We start from the raw sequence: 20248 nt of genomic DNA, 5'->3' as shown, positions 1-20248 counted from the left end.
AGGTAATTAGCCTTATTATCAAGGGGTGGGAACTGAATTAATATCAGGAATGTAGCTATACTGTCTTATAATGTCAATAGAGATTAAGCAATTCTAACTCATCACTTTTGTTTTCTTCACATAATGAAAGATTCACTAAGAACAAATTACCACAAAGGCAATGGCAGATTTCCTTTAACTTACAAGAATTCCTTCACCTCACTAGGGTAGTCATTGCCTTAGCTCTGGCAAAGTTATCAAGACGGTGAAAATCTGCTAAAAATTCCAGATGGATTTTTTTTAAACCCTTACCTTCCATCTCAGAATGAATACTGTGTATTGGTACTAAGGCAGAAGAGAGGTAAGGGCAAGGCAATGGGGGTTCAATGACTGACCCACGATCACATGGCTGGGAAGTGTCTCAGGTCAGATCATAGAAGGGTTTTTAAATCATATACAACCTCACAAGTTCAGGATGAAGCATTTATTGAATGCAGTGTATCATTTTCCTTAGGGTTCTCTTCCCATTGAAATGATGGTCTCAGAAGGGACTGAAGTGTGTCTTGGATGTTCAGTTTCTCCCCAAACTCTTAATTGTATGTAGAGTTCCCATGTCCATGTCCACTGCTCTGATCATGTCACTCTTCTATTTTTAAATTTTCAGTGTTTCCCTATTGACTGAAAGGCAAAGAATGAACTCCTAGTTCTGGTTTTTAAGGTCCTTTTCTAATCTGGTTCCAGTTTACCTTCATAGTTTTATGCTTTGTGCCTTTACATCCTCTACTTCCAGCCTAACCAAACATTATTTTTGTCCTCTATTCCGATTCTCTACTTTCCCCCAATCTGTATACTTTTGCTTTAGGCTTGAAATGAATTCCTCCTCTCCATCTTTTGAGAATTTTCTCTTTCCTCTAGGCATTGAAGCAGGAGAATAGTGACCTTTCCCTTTTCAGATTTTTCACTGGACTTTGCCCAAACCCCTCCTCAGCAATTAATTAACTCTTCCCTATGTTGTGGGTTGTTTTTTTCAGTTTTTCTTGTTTTTCTTAGTATTCAATTATAAGAGAGGGGAGTTTTTGTTCACTACATTTCAATATCCTATAGCGATTTATATGCAGTAGATATTTTTAAAGAGTTTATGGACTTGTTGAAGGGTTAATTGGGTGAATATAACTGTGATCTTACTCCTTCTCCAAGGTCCACCTCCCTCCCCACTTCCATGATGTCTCACATCCATCAGAGCTTGACCCGTTTTCCTCTGGAAGTTGACTAAAATGCTACGTCACTCCTTTTGTGAACATCTGGATTTTTGTTTCATAACATTCCATTTTTGGCACAGAAACTTAGTTCATTCTTCAGTTTGCGTTTTTGTCCCTCTGGATGAAAAAAAAAACCCAAAACAATTGTTTATGAGGATCCCCTCATCTTTCAGGAACAGACCTGAGTATTTATGGCCACAACATGACCCCTTGAAAAGAGAGAAGCTGTAATGAAAACATCAGCCCACCTTTGATGGTGCCATTCACAGGCACTGCTCTAACACCATGCAGAGATCATTCTATTTTTACAGGGCTCTTTCCCTACACACTCCCCCCAAATACCATAGAACTCTCTTGTTTGATGGTCTAGCAATTTTTTTGGAGGCCCAACCCTCATGAGGTTACATACCATAGTTGTTTATTTGGCATATATTTTGCCGCCCTTCTTTCCAAAATCTGTGTTTACATGAACTTCGAAGACATCCAGACCTTTCCCATGCCCCGCAGCAACACTACACACATACACACACACTCTCATACTCCTCTCATACACATTCACTCTCTGTTGGCTTTGATCTCTGTGTCAGGAATGATCATTCCTTTAGAGAATTCCGTTTCATAAAGTCTCTGGGTGCCACACCCAGGGCAGTAGTGAGCACACAGGGCTAGTTTGGTACCTGCAACCACTTACACATCTGCAGAAGGTGAGAAGTTCAGGCTTCCTGGTTTAACTCAAAGCATGTGTGGCAAATGAACAGCTACTCCTAGTTGTCCCTTCTCTTGTTTCCTTGGCAAGAATGTTGGAAATACCATTGAAAAACTGATGTTTGTGCCAGCATGGGATCCAAACTGACCAATCCAACTTCCAATGAGGGAAGAGAGGAAGTGATTCTTTAAAAATTTGACAATTAGGAAAGAAAATTCTCCATTTTTCCCTATACAGAAAGCAAAAAAGTGAAGCTCCGAATGGTTAGATCTGTTGTTTTGCCTTCTACAGCTGTGAAGTTCCATTAGCAGCCAAAACTGGATGAAAGTGATCTCTTAGTGAATCACAAAAGCAATTATTACAATGTTCCTTAATAGAATAGCATCATAGCCAGAGTGAGAATCATGAATTATTTGCCCATTTGTCTTTTCTCTGTTTCTTTTTTTTACTCTACTAGTTCCTTGAGAACTTTTTTTTACTAGTTACAATTTTACTAGTTACTACTAAAAGTAACTCTTTAAGTCCTGTTAATAGGTTCTTGAAATAAAATAGGCAACAATGGTATTAGAATAAAACTTCAGTTTCATGAAAGACTATTCTTTCCCAAAAGTCAATTGCTTTGTTGACATAGTCATATCTGTTTTTTTTTGCCCCCAGGTTAGGTTGGAGTGTTTCTGTTTTGTGTTTGGCTTTCTAACACAGATCTTTTCTTTTTACAATCCCTTCTAAGAATAATCCTTCAGGAGAGAAGAATAAACATTAAGCACCTACTATGTACCAGGCACTGTGCAAAATAATATAGAAGAGAGAATTCTGCCCTGGAGTCAAGGAGGCATGTTTAAATCTTGATTCTTAACAGTTTTTTAGCTAACAGACAAGTTATTTAACCTCCTTCAACCTCATTTTCCTCATCTGTAAAATACAAATGAATCTACTTTTATAACCTACCTCAATGCCTTGATGAGAGAGATGTGACCTTGTCAATCTTAAAGTATGTTGTATATATGAGTTGTTTATTACCCCAAAGTTAGTCATAACCCAGCTCCACTTTGATCTTGTTTATAGCTACAATGAATGTGTATTTGTCAGAGGAATAATACCGTTGGGGTACTACAGGATATTCAGTTGATTCTTAATCTTCTAAAGAGCATTCAGGTAAAAACATTATTTAAAAAGACTCAGACAGGGTAGGGAGGTCTGGAATGCTAGTCAATGTGGAAGAGGGGTAGTGATGAACATATGAAATATTTACACCCATGAAAGAAATCATTGATCCCCATCAGCGCATGATTCACTTATCTCTGCTCTGAATTCCTGTTTTTGCACTAATGTAGACTAGGGCTTGGTTTGAGAAGCATTTTTTAGAGTTGTTGTTCAGTTGTTTTAGTCATGTCTGACTCTTTGTAACCCCAGTTGGGATTTTGCTTTGCCATTTCCTTTTCTAGCTCATTTTATAGATGAGGAAACTGAGGTAAACAGGGTTAAGTGACTTGCCCAGGGTGACACTGCTGGTAAGTGTCCAAGACTGGATTTGAACTCAAGAAGGTGAGTCTTCCTGACTCTAGATCCAGCATTTCATCCCCAGCCACCTCACTGCCCATATTTTCTAGATTATATACTTGTTTAACATCTTGAATGGATCTGCCATTTGATTTTCTATCTGAGGAGGAAAAACTACAGGCTACGTAGTCTAGTCTACAATGGCTTCCTCCTGTGTTGCTCACTCCTCTTGGCATAAGGTAGAGTCAATGCTCTTGCTTTGTGGTAGGTTCATCAGTAATGCCACCATCACAAAAAAAAAAAAAAAAGCAGCTTTTTCCCTCCTAGCAGCATTTTGGGAAGTGGATCATTCATGTTATTTCAGTGATATAGGGAATTCCCAAGGAAGAAATGCCCTTTACCATGAAAATCATCACCTCTCAATCACAGCTTTGAAGAACTGCCTGAGGGCACTGAGAGGTTGAATTTGATATTTGTGTTCATACAGCTAGTTTTTATCAGTGGTAGGTCTAGAACAAAGTCTTTCTTACTACTGGCCTCTCTCCACTAATTGTAACATGCAACTTTTCATAAAAAAACAATAAGAATTCAAAATGCTTTGTCATTTGAAATTCAAGTCCAGTTTCTCAAGTCTTCTGTTAGAGGTAGCTAGATGTAACCCAAGTTTGGGGTTCAAAGGATCTGGGTTCAAATTTGACCTCAGATACTCCCTATCCGGGTGCCCTTGGGCAAGTCCCTTAACTCAAGGAGACTATTGCCTATACCTTGCCTGTCTTTTGTCTCGGAAGTGATATTAAGTTAGAAGGTAAGGTTTTTGTTTTTTTAGTCTTTATTGATAACACTTTTTAAAAAAATACTACTTTGATGAACAAAATCAGAATTATTGCTGGAAATGCTTATGTAAATTTAGCATCAGATAGCTCAGCATATTTATATCCAAGTGACTTCAGATCCAATAGAGATAACCACAGTAATAGATGTTTCTTCAAAATTCTAAAATAGATATTTGCTTGAGTTACTCATTGGATTGACCCCAATTGTAGTCTCTTGCTAATATTACCATTTTAAACAAACAAACAAAAAACCCAAAACCTATCAATTTAAATGAAGAATAGAATAAGTTTAAATGATGATGAAGCACCTTGCAGATTATGGGTACCTCACTTTATTAACGTGGTGCAGTGATTAAAGCACTGGACTCGATCAGGAAGATTCATCTTCTGTATTGAAATTTCGCTTCCAACACTTACCAGTCTTGTGACCCTGGACAAGTCACTTAACTCTGTTTGTCTCAATTTCTCCATCTATAAAATGAGCTTCAAGAAGGAAATGGCAAACTACTCCAGTATATTTGCCAAGAAGAGTCAGCCATAGCTAAAATGACTCAACAACAACACTTTATTCAAGCAATATTATTACCATAAAGGTTGTAAATAAATCAAATTACATGTTAATAAATACTAGTAGAGTTTACTACTTTTTTTTAACCCTTATGTTCCATCTTAGAATCAGGACTGTGTATTGGTTTTAGAATGAAGAGCAGTAAGGGCTAAGTAATCGAGGTTAAGTGACTTGCCCAAGATCATACAGCTAGGAAGTGTCTGAAGCTAAATTTGAACTCAAAACCACCCACCCCCAGGCCTACCTCTCTATCCTTTGAGCAACCTAGTTGCCCCCATAGTTTACTATTCTTAAAGTAGAATCCTTTGGTGCAAATGAGGAATCATTGTAGAATGCAAGTAGTTACCAACGCATATCTTTTGTTATGTCCAGATTTTTTGTTGATTTTTTTAATCAGCTACATTTTTAATTAGCTACATTTTTTTAATAGGCTACACTTATAAGCATGGAATCTCTGTCTAAATTTCAGGGAGTCCATGAACTTGGGGAAAATTTTTATCCTTTTTTTCAGTATAATTTTTTTTCTTTGAAATTCTTTTTTGCAAATTGAAAAACATTCTTAGAAAGAGTTCATAGGTTTTATAATACTGCCAAATTGTCACAAGTTATGTATACATATACATAACTTGGGGACTTTTAACCTATTTCTTTTTTAACAACAGCAACATCAGTTATATATGTGTGTATATATATATATATATATATATATATATATATATATATATATATATATATATATATAAATTGGTTCTAGAAAAAGCAGTGAGGGCTAGGTGATGGAGGTTAAGTCTCTTTGTAACCCCATTTGGGTCTTTCTTGCCAAAGATACTGAAGAGGTTTGCCATTTCCTTCTCCAGCTCATTTTATAGATGAGGAAACTGAGGCCAACAGGGTTAAGTTACTTTTCCAGGATCATGCAACTAGTAAGTATCTGAAGTCAAATTCAAACTTGGGAAGATGAGTCTTTCTGACTTCAGGCTCGGCATTCTATCCACTGTCACCTATCTATAAATCTATCAATGTTATCTTAATTGATTCTTAGAGTTAACCTCATGAGGCTCATAATTCAAGTATTAATATTCCCATTCTATAGATAGAAGCAAAGCTTCAGAAAGATAAAATGTTTTGCCCAAGGTCCTACGGAACCACTAAGTGGCACAATGGATAGAATCAAGAAGACTCATCTTCCTGAGTTCAAATCTAGCCTCATACATTTACTAACTCATTGGCCCTGGGCTAGTATCTTTGCCAAGAAAACCCCAAATGGAAACATAAAGACATGACTGAAAAACAACTGAACAACAAAAATGGTCCCACAGTCTACCCTAGAACTAAGGTCTTGTGACTTTGAATCCAGTGTTCTTTTCATTACATTAGCTTGTTTCTCTTTATTTCTTCATTTCCTTGGAAATGTCATGTTTATTCCCATTCCTTGCTCTGTCTTTGGTCACACCATTACTCTTGTTCCTTACTCTTAAAATAGCATCTCCTTTCATTTCTACCTATCTCCTATTTCTTTCAGATCTTATTACCCATTCTTCAAATTCCTTTTAAGTAACATCTCCATCATGATGTCTTTCTTGATATTCTTGTTCATACTGGCTGATCCCTTCTCCTCCTTAGCAGTCACAGACTTTACCAAATACTTAACCCATCTGTGTTTCATGTATATTCTATCCCTTTATAGGGTCACTTAGAACTTGAAGAGACCTTAGATAAGCCCTCTCTTTTTACAGATGAGGAAGCTGAGGCACAGAGAGAATCATACCAGAATCATGTAGGCAGTATGTATTAGAGACAGGACTTGTACCTGGGCATCATGCCACACAAATCAGAAAATCCAAGATAATTTGGGGAAAAAGAGAATTTTAACCAAAGTAAATCAGTAAAAGTTTCAGAAGATGGTGCCTGAGTTGCTTCTTGATAGATTAGGCCAGTGATTGAGATGAAGAAGTGCTTTCTAGGCATATAAAGAAACTTATGTAAATGCATGACAGCTGGAAGTGGAATGTTAAGTAGAGGGAAGGTTAATCATGCAGTTTACCTTGAAAACAGAGTTTGGGGAAAGGAATAATATGAAATAATGCTGGAGAGGTAGCCAGAGAAGAGCTCAATAGTGTAGAGAGTTTATTAACAAGCTTTATGTATCTTAGAGCAAATAGGGAGGGGGCCCCAAAAGGTTGTGATCAGGAGCGTGATATGGTTAGAATTGTGCACTGGAAATATTTTTTACAACTCTGTGAAGAGTGGATTGGAGAAGGGGAGAGACTAGCAGCAGTTGGATGGTTTGAAAAGCTATTACAATATTCCAGGTAAGAGATGATGCTTACCTGAACCAAGGTGATGATTGTGAGTGGAAAGAAAGGGATAGATGTAGGAGATGTTCAAGAGATAGAAGTGACAGGACTTGACAACAAACCAATTACAAGGGAATAGTGGGAAGGGAGGAGAAGGAGAGAAGTGGAAGGATTAAGGGCAATTCCAAGGTGCTAATATGCATGATAAAAATAGGAAGTTAAGGAAAGAGTCAAGTTTAGAGGGAAAGAGGATATGTTGTTTTAGATGCATTGAACTTGAGCTAAGAATAGTAGGTCTATGTAATGAAATCTAGCAGGCATTTGGTCTGATGAGACTATAACTTAGAGAGATATGAGGGATGCATATCTAGATCTATGAGTTGACACTAATTGATGGAATTGAAAGAGAAAAAAGATCAGTTCCTTTGTCACTTGGGTCTCAGCTTTTAAAAGGCAACAACAACCCATGAATTTGTCAGAAAGTACATTAAAATGTAACACAAAGACCTCTGTACTTCTTTTTGTACATAAAGAAAACAGAAACTGGTATTTTTCCCCTGACATCAATATGATGATGCTCTCAACATTTTGCGCAGTACAGAATGATTTCTTTGTACTTTAAGTTGAAGCCAAATTTGTTTTATCCTTGGCAAGGGAACTGAATCCTTCACTAAAACCCAATGACATGGTTCATGATTCCAAAAGCCATCTGTCAGGTTCTACCAAGCTTTAATGTCTTTAGATATAGAGTTGATAATAGGCTTTCCATGGTCCAAGGACCAGCTTAAATAAATAATAATCATTACATTAGCATTTATTAAACACCAACTATATGCCAAGCATTGTCACTACAAAGAAAAATAAAATGATCCCTCCTTTAAAAAACTTATTATTCTGTTTTGTTATATATAACAACAACTGGTATATATAAGCCCTTTAATCCTTGCAAAGTACTATACTTTTATTACTTTATTTGATGACATCCTATTAGGTACCTGCCAAGTATAGAAAGCTTAAACATGACCAAAAATTTGTGGAATAGGTGATAAAATTTTTGACTCTGACCAAATAAATAAAATGCAAAATTGGCACCAGTCTCATTTGACTTCCTACTGGTCAAAAAATGACAATAAGAGGGATAAAGGGTGCTAAAAATTATACAGTTCTTAGACCATTTAGAGGCATTAATTTCAAGATATGAGATTTGTCCCCTGAATATTTAAATAATACAGTATAGGAGGCACTAAACCATTTTCATTCTTACCAAAATCAAAACCAGAAGACATGAAGAAACTCCAATTCAGTGATTCCATGGCTGTTTATTAAATGTGTGCTGCATATAACATGCTATTCTAGGCATTGGGGATGCAAAGATTAAAAAAAAGCAAGATTATTTGCTTACATTCTTCTGAGATATAACAATATGAAAACAAATATAATGCAAGAAAAATTGAGGAAGAGAGCACTAATAAAGGAGATTCAGAGAAGGCATCACAAGGAGGGTGACACCTAAACTGGTCCCTGAAAGAAGAATGTCATTTCATTTAGTTAAACCAAGATAACTTCTAGCTTACTCTTCAATAGTTGGAATAATGGAATTGAATTAGTTTTCATCACATGCCTAAAGACAACATGAAAGATCTTTTTGAAGGGCTCTTGGTCATATTACGTTGCTATGCTTCTAATTAAGTAGGAGCAAGAGGTCCATAATGAAGATACTTTCAGATAACAGACCAGTGTCTGTAGTAGAGATTCAGCAGTAAAAAAAAAAATCTCACTATAAGCTTGACAAGCCTCCAAACTGAGTCAAAATAACCTTTTTTGATGACCCTCCAAAAAGTTGGAAAGCATAGTTCAAGACTAAGAAATGAAGATCAAAAACACCGAAACCTTACACCTGGGATCATAAATACTTCATTTAAGAAAATTATTGGAAGGCCATACTTAGCAAAATCAAACATCACTAAAAATAATATTGACTCTTTTAAGAAAATGGCTTATTACCTATTTAGGTGTCTTTTCAGAATTAGCAGCATTTGATTAAATCAAAATGTTATCAGATTAGAATAAAAGATAAGAATGGTCATCAGACAGCCAACACCAACTATTTAAATTATCTATGGTCTATAAAATGTGAGGAATAGGTAAAAGCAAAGGCATTGGTTTTTATTATTACTATTTCTTTCTAAGGTACTGGTTTTTATTATTACTATTTCTTAGAGAAGTTCAGTCAATATGAAGCAATCACTACAATCAGGAGGCCAAAAGAACCCAGAAAAATGTTTTGGCCAATAAAAACATGATATGATTACCAGGTAGAGAAAAATAACTGTTAAGGGAAACATGAATTAAGGACATAAGATAATTTACAAAATATTCCAGAATAAGATGATAAAATATTATAAGCAGAGCAATCTCATGAAACAACAAAAGTCATTTGGAAAGGAAAAATGGATGTGAAACAATTTAGCTAGATTATTCCAAGAGCATTTGTGCATAAAATTGGAAAGAGGTCAGTAGACAGATGTGAAATGAGAGATTTGTTAGTGTTTCTGTAGGGATCTATCTTCTTCTTCAGTGACAGCTAAATCACAACATTTGGATGTCTCAATACATAGTATAATACTTTGGAAATGGATTATAATAAAATAAAGTAAGGAAAAATTGCTGCACCAGATTGAATAAATACAGAAGAAATCTGTGCTGGAGGCTACCCAATTTGAAAAGCACTAAAGAACGAATTTTCAAGATATAATAGGAGAAATTCCAAAAGAATGGAGAGTGCCATGAATGATAGTAATACATAATAAGATATCCAAAAAGACATTCAGTAACTGTGGGTTCATGTGCCTAATTTCTCATCTCTGGAAAATATGGGAATTTTATATTGATGTAGGCCTAGCTATTTCTACATTTATCCATTCATACACAGAGGTAGACTTTTGTAGATGACTCTCTATAACAGAATAGATCTTAGTCACAAACTGACTGAAAAGTTTAGAAAATACTATGACACAGTATGCTTTAGAAAGTTGTCAGCAAAACTCTGCCCATACCCTTGCAGAATATATACATTGTTAATTTTTTTAAGTGTTGACCCATTGGAAGATATCTTCGGCTTCAAGTTTTCTCTGGCAAGGTGTCCTCAATGCATGTGTTAGTATCATACATTTCTTGATAAATATAACTAGAGAGATTGGTTATTCAATGGTCCTCTTATTGTCAATATTGTAAGGAGTAAAATGCATACCCTTTAAACGACAGTCATGCCCAGTCTCCAAATGGAAAAGAGATTCACTATAGAGTTTGTTTAGTAGTTACCTTTGTTTTTAAATGGCCTATTGATATTTTTTTTGCATCTTCACACCACTTATTTCTCTGTAAGTTCCTTTTCCCCCTGTTTAAAACAAACTTACCACAATGCCTGTGACTGACAGTACTTAAGTACATTTAATCATAAATTCATCTGTAACCAAGATTAGATCGTGTCTGTAATCTGAACTATGATGCATTTTGGTTTTGTATTCCATTATATCATTTAAGTCAGATATTTTTCTCTTTGGGACTCTAGATCAGTTCTTCCAAGTCTTCCAATGTTTCTCTGAATTTCTCATAATTCATAACTATAGCAACAGTATATTAATTTACTGAGGTGTTCTCTATGTGCTCTTGTTTGGGGATAACTTTGTGCTAATAACATCAAACATCGATTTGCAGCTATATGATGGCAAGCCAGTAAGTTAATCCATATTAGAATTCAGACATACTTATAGGGCCAAAACAGAGTTGAACATGAGGGGACTGCTTTTAAGGAAAAAAAAAAAGCAATTCAACTCACTCCCCTCATTTGATAGAGCATTTAGAGATCACAAGCCCTGCCCCCAAAGTACATCTTTGTACTGTGATTCCCAGTAGAACTTTAAACCTATAAATCATATCAGAAGAATCAAACTAATAGGTGATTCCAAAGGGCAATTGAAAGAGTTTGTTGGTTTTAAATGGATTCTGGGATATAGGTATTGATGACATACCCAAGAAATAAAAATAACATAATCAAAGCTATTTATGTCTGGAAAAGGTGGGCTGTTTGTGTAATAAGGGATGGCAACACATGAACTGCCATGTTGCTGTGGTATTCATGAAATATTAAAATATTCAGAGGTAGATTTCTAGTGTATTTTATAGTCTTCTAGAAGTACCTAGATAGGAAGCACCTAGAGTGAGAAAATATGGATGATTTTAGCTTCATTGATGGAGTAGACCCACTCTTGAGATCGCAGACACATTGAATATTAGAATAAAAAAAATTGAATGACAGATATATGAAATCTACAGATAATAAGAGCATCTTTCTGACCAATAGTTTTGATTCCTACCTCATCAAACTTGTTACCAGAGATACAAATAAGGTTGAAAGTGTTTTAACACTCCATCTTTTTTTCTTGATAACCTTCTGGTAGAAATGAGAAAAAAAAAGAAAATGATCTGGGGAATTTGGACCTTCACAAGACCCACAATTTCCTATAATAATCATATTATTATTATTATTATTATTATTTATCTACATCCAACAATATACTTGTCTTTCTTCTACTATATCATCAGCTCCTTTTGGGTAGGACCATACGTCCTGTTTCTTTGTCTCTCCCCCCAGTATGAAATATGGTACATTATATTTAGTTAATGTTTAAATAATGTGTTTTTTGAATGAATAAAGCAAGTGGCTCCAAAGTTTTCAACAAAAATTAAAAGGCTAAATAAAATCAATTGAAATGCTTTCTTATCGTTTAAGTTTATTCAAGTGAACAACTTCCATTTTGTAAAGTATTGGGGGGGGGGGAAGTATTGTCTAACCTAAACCTTCCTTGTGATAAGAAGCACCTTTTGACTAACATAACAAGGATTCAGGCCTTTGTAAAGCAAATTTGATAAAATGTTCTCTCCTGCCATGGGTCTGGGAAGTTCATTATTTCAAATCATAAAAGGTTCTAGAATGACTGTTGAAATGTCTGTTAAAAAAATGAGAAATGAAAGGCCATCTCTAAATACCAGTTTTCATTTCTCACCCCAAAAAACATATTGGGATGCTTAAAAGCCTTTGTTTTACCAACATATTTTTCATAGTGCACATCCTGGCATGGCAGTATAGAAAGCACATATATTGCTGTTTCTTAATGTTACAAGCATGCTTGCTAATGAAAGAAAGGACCCCTTTTGGAGGTCTGTCAAACTGATAAGATTTATGTTTGCTTGTTTGTTTTTCCTGCCTTCAGTACTGTTTGTTTTGTTTTGTTTTATTTTTAGACGACTCAACACATTGAACAAGTGTGCCTCAATGAAACTTGATGTGAACTTACAAAGGAAAAAGGTAGGAAATCAGCACCAAAATAATGGCTATAATAATGGAAATGTCATGCATCTATAGTTCTGAAGTAGATGAACTCATCATTTTAATGGGTGAGAGACAAACTTCTGAAGTTTGTAGAATGTTTTTTTTTTTCAATATTGCATCCTGTAATTTAGCTATGACCTACAACATGCCCTTTTCTTGTGATTTTTTTCAAAGATTTGCATAGATATATAATACTTTAAAACAACTGTATTCTTTATAATAATTGTTCAGAAGTTGGTCTTTATAGGCTGGGTCTATAATTTCTAGTTATTTAAATTGTGTGTGGTCACATAGAAAGCCATATGTTGATCTTTCTCCATCATCCAGTTTAAAAATTTATAGTTTAGAAATTTTAATTTAAAAATTTTAAACTTCAGTTTATTTTTTTATTTTTAAGAAAAAGAGAAAACGTAATTTGTACCTTAAATAAAAAGCATGGATTTCACATTCTCAGGTTAGGGTAGGGATGTGTACGAGTGTGTGTGTGTGTGTGTGTGTATTTTATATATATATAATATGAAAATTGATTATTTCAGAGTCAGTCTTGATTAACTGAAAGTTTAAGATATTCTTAAGCATAACTTTCTGCTCTAGAAAAGCACAATTAGGTAAAAAAGCACAATTTGGGGCCTTACTTAGAATTTAAATGAAAATAGGCAAAAAAAATATCCAAAAGAAAAATAGAAGTTGAGTGGTTTATTCAGTCAAAATAGCAGAGAAGAATATGAAAACAAACGTCACAATAGCTGCCTTGTTTAATATTCAATCCTCTTAAGAAATATATGTGTACACTATTTGAAGCATAAGGGTCAAATTTTGTAATGAATACACACATGGTTCTTATTGGAGCCAGGAGGAGCCACACCTTGGCACCTGAAATGTGGGTACCCAAAATGTTTACATACTTCCATAATGTATGAGCAGGCTTCTGACATGCATATGTATTTATATATGGATAATGGCTTATTGCATGTATTAGATAGTTGCATGTTTCAAGAGAAAATAATAAAATCAACAGTATCATTCCTCTTTGCCAAATAAAATATTTTTCCTTTTTAATTATTACTAGCTTTTGAAAATTATGCCTATAAAATACTTTTGACATCACCACTAGATTATTCACACAGCAGCCTTACATCATTTTAACTATGTTAATACCCTTGCATAAACTTAATTTAATGTGCAGAACTTCTATGTTGAATTTTCCGAACTAATTTAATAACCTATCAAAAACTATTAACCACAGCTGTCACAAGGACAGCTTCCTCCTCAAATTGTGAGGTTGTGGGGAAGGGTCTTGGTTTTCAAGTTAGCCATTGTGACTTACTCTCCACCTACTCACAGACTCCAACAATAGCCAGTATTCATGGCTATGATACTAGAAAACAACTAAGAATAAATTCCTATTTTCCACTATGAGTTTAAGTGATCTAAATCTCTCTACAGACACTTGCTGGAGCTGAATGCAAAACTACAAATTAGCACTAAGTAGAGGATAAATGACTAAGAACTAAAATAGAAATTGGAGACCATTACACCTTACTTGATTGAAATTTCAAATGATTTCAAATGAAAACGAGACATAAAAAAGCAGGATTTCTGTATATTATAGTTATAGCTCCACGGAAAGTCAGGCAAGAAAGATTTGGTTAAAAAAAAAACCACAAACCAAACTGAAATTAATACAAAAGCCATAAACTCCTTTCTCTAGTTTGTGAAAGACCAGGTTTGCTTAAACCTGTAGAGAGAAGTTCTATAAAGGTTTATCTTGGGCACAATCACCCTACTCTCTGAGAGCTGAGGAATGCTTGGATTTCCATAAGCCTCCAGATCTCTTAAAGTTCCATAAAAACCTGCAACCTGGAAAACTGACTGCTTTCTTAAGGCTTAAATATCAGAAAATGCAAGTTTTCTAAGTGGCACAGCTAAGGTTCTTTGGTTTCTTTGTTGTTGTTGTTTGTTTTTGTTGTGTTTTTTTTTTTTAAAGATAGGTGTCTTTGGCCACCTGAACTGCTATTAATACCATGACCTAATTTTTCATTTTTATTGAAAGTGAGTGAATCAGTAGGTTGTAATGGTTAGAGAACAGTCTCAGAACCAAGAAGATCTTGGTTCATTTTCTGCATTACTGATGACCCTGAACAAGTTGATTAACCTCTCAGTTTTTGAGGCAACTCAATTCTGAGATCTTAAAAAAGGTCTAGCCCAGTGAAATCTCAGGTCCACCCTCTATGCCCATCTCTATTAAAAATGAAATATTGGTCTCTGAAGACGAATGACTTAGTCTTTAACTTCACTGCCCTATGGGGCCATTTTTTTGAGTTATTTGATTTTTGTTCTAATTAACACATTATTGACAATTGAACAAAGGACTATAATGATGACTCCACTGAGACACTGTGATTCTTCAAGCAGACATTGCCCTCTGATTCTTCATCAGATAACAACTGTAATTCATGCACACATGCACATACACACCCATCCACATACACCTTAATAACCATTTTGCTATAGAAAATAGTGTGAGGATCTCCCTACTGTCCCAGTAAAATTCTTTGTGGTTAGAAAAGTTAATAGATCTTAACTGTGCATCTGCTGAGATTCTTAACCTTCTTTAGTAGTTTAATGAAACATATGGACCTTGTCTCAGAGTAATGTTTTAATGCATAAAATGAAATTTATGGTAGTACAGAGAAAGCATTATATTAAAATAAAGTTTTTAGTCCAGCTCCCTCTCTTCCCACCCACCCCCACCCCAGGTTAAGAACTCTGATCTAGAGAGTTCACAGAACCTTGGCCAAGGATATCTTTTCTTCAAAGTTAATCAATGATAATAATCGAATCCTTCTGATCCTCTAAAATTCTCATCCAATATAGAGTCCTAAAGGATGCCTTCACTCATTCTTCATATTATTTGGTGGCAATTCATCTTTTTTTTTCTTATTAGCTTTAGTACCAGTTCCACAGATAAATCCCTTTATAACTCTGGACTTCCAGCCTTTTGAAGTTCCAAATTCATAGGATCCTATGAGGGATGGAAAACAATGTCAAGTGTTTCTCATCAATATTCATAGGATTTACTCTGCATTCATGATGAACATCTATATTTTGTAATATTCATTTTATGTTATTCCAGGCTAGACTGTTATAAGTCAGAGATTGATGGCTATGCCAAAATACTATATGTGAGATTGGAAAAAAAGAATATATATTGGTCTTATGCCTCAGTTTTTCCATTTGAAATCCTAGTGTAACCATTCTCCTTCACGTCTTCATACCCAATTTCATACTCAACTAGTCCTCCACAGAGGGAAGTGCTTCATTCTTACCATAGAAGGATGTAGCCATCACATAACATCTGAGAGATGTTTAACCCAAAAATAGGGACCAAAGTTATTAATTCTTTAGGTTAATATGACAAATGACCTAAAGTGAAAGAAGATGGAATAGTTAAATCCACGTGTCACACATCAGCAGACAGTATCCTGGTCCTTTTAAGAGGAATAACAGCTGCTGCCAGAGAAACCATGACCCAGGGTAGTTCCTTTCTACTCATGCACACCCCCGCATATCCCACCAAACTAGATCTCTTCCGTTGCCCTCGGTGGGAAAGCTCAAAATAAGTGTGTTTTATTCAACCGCTCCCATGGATAAAGAATATTACAGACTTGGGCTTGTGTCCCTGGAGTCTTAGCTAATTTGAATATTCAAGTGGAATTTGGTAGCTTATGAAATATTAATAGATACTTTGTTTTCTCTGTTTTCTTTAGATGGTCACAGTGACCTAAAAGAAGCAATATTTCCCTGCAGCATCTTCTTTCTTAATAGCTACCCCCCCACCCCTCCATGTTCTTGTCTTTTGACTTAAATGTGCTGCCTCTACTAAATGGAGGCTTCCAATCTATATCTCCATTTCCCATAACTGAGTATCTACTCAGTGAAAACATACTAATTTAACCAGTGTATCTTCAAGACCCAAACCTCATTTTCTAGCATCAGCAACATGATTTGCTGTTTTTTTAAAGCAGCATTAAATATTGCTCTATTTTAAAGATCCCCTTTTTTTAAAAGTTCTCTTCCCTTATACTTTAAAAATACTTGTTGGGGTTCCCTCCCCTGGGACTTTTTTCTAAATGTTCATTAGGGGACCAAATGGTCTTACTATAAATTTTGATGTACAGTGATGTCTTTATTTGAACAAATTCCCTGGGAACAAAGCTCCTTTATATGAAGGCAGTCACATTTTTTTAAAAAATCTTCATAAATCATGCAAAGCAAAGAGGCCTGCATCTGCAGCTGCAAGGACAGAAATATCCACACAAACAGCTTCAATTTGTCCCTGCTCAGCTGAAGGTAAAGAGGGCCCACCAGAGGAAAGATTTTGATATTGACTAAAATGTTCTTCAGTCTTCAGAACAGGAGTACTTTTTAAACATATATATAATTTCATTAAATATTTCCCAATATAAAAAAAAACTTGAACAATCATTTTTTGAAACTTTGAATTCCAAATTCTCCCTTTTCCTGCCTCTAACCACTTTTTGAGAAAGCAAGCAATTTGATTTTGATTATACATATGAGGTAATGTAAAACTTTTCCATATTAGCCATATTGTAAAAGAAAACAAAATAGAATAAAACAATAAAAATAAAGAAAGTAGGTGTCATTCAACATTCAGCATTTATCAGTTCTCTATTTCTCTGGAGGTTTTTTTGTGTATTATTTTTATTTCTCTGGAGCATTTTTTTATTGTGGATTGTTTGGAATTATGTTGAATCATTGTCTTGATCAGAGTAGCTAAATCTTTTGCAGGTAATAATTGTTACAATATTGTTACTTTGTACAATGTTCTAGTTCTGCTTACTTTCTTTTGCATGAGTTCATAGGAGTCTTTTCCAGGTTTTTCTAAAACCATACCCCCTCACATTTCTTATAGCACAATAATATTCCATCACAATCAGATACCCTTCAATTTCCAATTCTTTGCCACCACAAAAAGAGCAACTACAAATATTTTTGTATAAATAAATCCTTTTCTTTTTCCTTTGATCTTCTTGAGATATGGACCTGGTGGTGGTATTGCTGGGACCAAATGGTATATACTCCATTTTATAGCCTTTTAAGCACAGTTCCAAATTGTTATTCAGAATGGTTGGACCAGTTCACAACTCCAGTAATGGTGCATTAGTGTCCCAATTTTTCCATATCCCCTCCAGAATGTCACTTTCCTTTTATGGCATATTAGCCAATCTGATGGGCCTGAGGTGATGTCTCAGAGTTTGTTTGTTTGTTTTTTATTAGCATTTCTTTAGTAAATAGCAATTTAGAGAATTTGTTCATGAGTATTGATAACTTTGATTTCTTCTTCTGAAAACTGCCTGTTCCTATCCTTTGACTATCAACTGGGTAATGGCTCTTATTTTTCGAAATTTGACTTAGTTTCCCTTTATATTAAGAAGTGAGGCCTTTGTCAGAGAAACTTGCTACAAAATCCTTCCTGCCTCCAGTTTCCTGTTTTCTTTTGAAGTTTCACTACATTGACTTTGTGCAAAAACTTTTGAATTTCATGTAATCAAAATTATCTGTTTTACTTTCCATAATCCCCCTATTTCTCTTTTTTGAACATAAACCCTTCCTTTATCCATAGATCTGATGGATACATTTATTCCTTGCTCTCCTAAATTGCAATTTTTTTTCAAACCCTTACCTTCTGTCTTGGAATCAATACTAAGTACTGATTCCAAGGCAGAAGAGCAAGAAGAAGGGCTAGGCAGTTGGGGTTAAATGACTTGGTACACACTAGGAAGTGTCTGAAGTCAAATTTGAACCCAAAATCTTCTGTCTCTAGACCTGGCTCTCTATCCACTGAGTCCCTTAACTGGCTCTTCCTAATTTACTTGTGATGTCACCTTTTATGTCTAAATCATTTATTCATTTTCATCTTTTTTTTGTTATATAGTATGAGATATTGATCTATGCCTAGTTTCTGCCAAATTGTGTTCTAGTTTTTCCCAGCAATTTTTGTCAAAAGTTGAGTCCTTACCCCAAAAGCTTGGATCTTTGGGTTTAACAAACACTAGATTACTAAAGTCATTTAGTGCTGTCTATTATGGAACTCATCTATTCCACTGATCGACTAATCTTTTTCTTAACCTATAGCAGATTGTTTTGATGGTTACCAATTTGTGACATAATTTGGAATCTGATATTGCTAGTCTGCATTCCTTATTTTTTTCCCATCAATTCTCTTGATATTCTTGACCTTTTGACCATTGGATGAATTTTGTTACTATTTTTTCTAGCTCTATAAAATAATTCTGACACTGAATAAGTAAATTAACATAGGTAGAGTTGTTGTTTTTATTTTATTGATTCAGCCTACCCATAAGCAATTATTATTTCTCCAGGTGTTTAGATCTGTCTTTATTTGTTTAAGTGTTTTGTAATTGTGTTTATATAATGCCTGTATTCGTCTTGGCAGGTAGACTCTAAAGTATTTTATATTGTCAGCAGTTATTTTAAATGGAATTACGTTTTATCTCTTCCCGCTGGGTTTTGTGGATAGTTTATAGAAATGCTGATGATTTGTGTGTGGGTTCATTTTATATCCTGCAATTTTGCTAAAGTTGCTAATTGTTTCAAGTAATTTTTTTAGTTGATTCTCTGGGGTTCTCTAAGTATTATTTGCAAAGAGAGTGATAGTTTTGTTTGTTCATTGCCTATTTTTATTTCTTTATTTTCTTTTTCTTGTCTCATTATAATAGCTAGCTAGCATTTCTAGTACAATATTAAGTAATGGTGGTTATAATGGACATATTTGCTTCACTACTGATCTTATTAGGAAGACTTCAAGTTTATCCTCATCACAATGATGTTTGCTCTTGGTTTTAGATAGATAACTACCCATTATTTTGAGAAAGGCTCCATAGTGTTTTATTCTTTCTTTTAAAAAACTCTTACCTTCCATCTTAAAATCAGTATTGTATATTTGTTCAAAGTCAGAAGAGTGGTAAGGACAAGGCAACAAGTGATTTGCATCATACACCTAAGAAAAGTCTGAGGACGGAACCTAAGACTTTCTGTCTCTAGGACTGGCTTTCAATTCACTGAGCCACCTTAATTGCCCCTTCCATAGTATTTTTAATAGGAATGTGAAGAACTTCTTAACCTAGGTTTTTTGAACTCTTTTAATATTCTGATCACTATTTCAATATAATTGATCACCTTTGTAATCACATATATTTTATTTTATTCATTTAAAAATATTATTCTGTGACAGAGTCTATGGTTTTCACCAGACTGTCAATGGGGAATCTATGAAAAAACAAAAGAGTTATTCTAGCCTCTTCTTTGGTTACTTTTTCTTCTTCTCTCATGTAGATTCCTTCTGCTCCTTATAATGGGAAATCTGATGGTAGGCATTTGTATTTATTGACTGAACCTCTGCTGAGACTCATTTGCACTAATGTGACACTTCAATAAAGAACTTGTGATTTTAAACCTTAAAGAACGAATTCTAATTTTGAAGTTAAAGACTTTATCATACATTAAAGGAGTCTGGGCTTGTGGCATCTAATTGCAATGATTTTTGCTTTGGGCAGAAGCCACAATCAGCATCATCTCTTTAGTTCCTGTTTCTTCTAGTCTCCTTTCCTACCTTCCCTAACCTCAGCTCTAACCATTAGCTCCCTGACAACTACCCATAAGGCTCTCA

General features: G+C 34.8%; 1 protein-coding gene and 1 long non-coding RNA gene across 11 annotated transcripts in view; one reads left to right on the top strand and one right to left on the bottom strand.

The window, feature by feature from the left end:
- STARD13 (StAR related lipid transfer domain containing 13) overlaps positions 1-20248 on the top strand; it is a 799642-nt gene that overhangs the window by 730745 nt on the left and 48649 nt on the right. For all 10 annotated transcript variants that reach the window (XM_007495305.3, XM_056825164.1, XM_056825162.1 and 7 more), the window contains one exon: positions 12447-12510. In XM_007495305.3, the coding sequence (XP_007495367.1) occupies positions 12447-12510 (64 nt within the window). The remainder of the gene's footprint in view (positions 1-12446; positions 12511-20248) is intronic.
- LOC103099723 (uncharacterized) overlaps positions 13082-20248 on the bottom strand; it is a 35872-nt gene continuing 28705 nt past the window's right edge. Inside the window, exon 3 of the long non-coding RNA XR_468176.3 lies at positions 13082-15559. This is a non-coding gene — a long non-coding RNA (uncharacterized LOC103099723). The remainder of the gene's footprint in view (positions 15560-20248) is intronic.

This window comes from Monodelphis domestica, chromosome 4, assembly GCF_027887165.1.
Source record: "Monodelphis domestica isolate mMonDom1 chromosome 4, mMonDom1.pri, whole genome shotgun sequence".
NCBI classification, from domain to species: Eukaryota; Metazoa; Chordata; class Mammalia; order Didelphimorphia; family Didelphidae; genus Monodelphis; species Monodelphis domestica.
The sequence above is the reverse complement of the archived record's forward strand: the minus strand, read 5'-3'. Positions and strand labels throughout refer to the sequence as shown.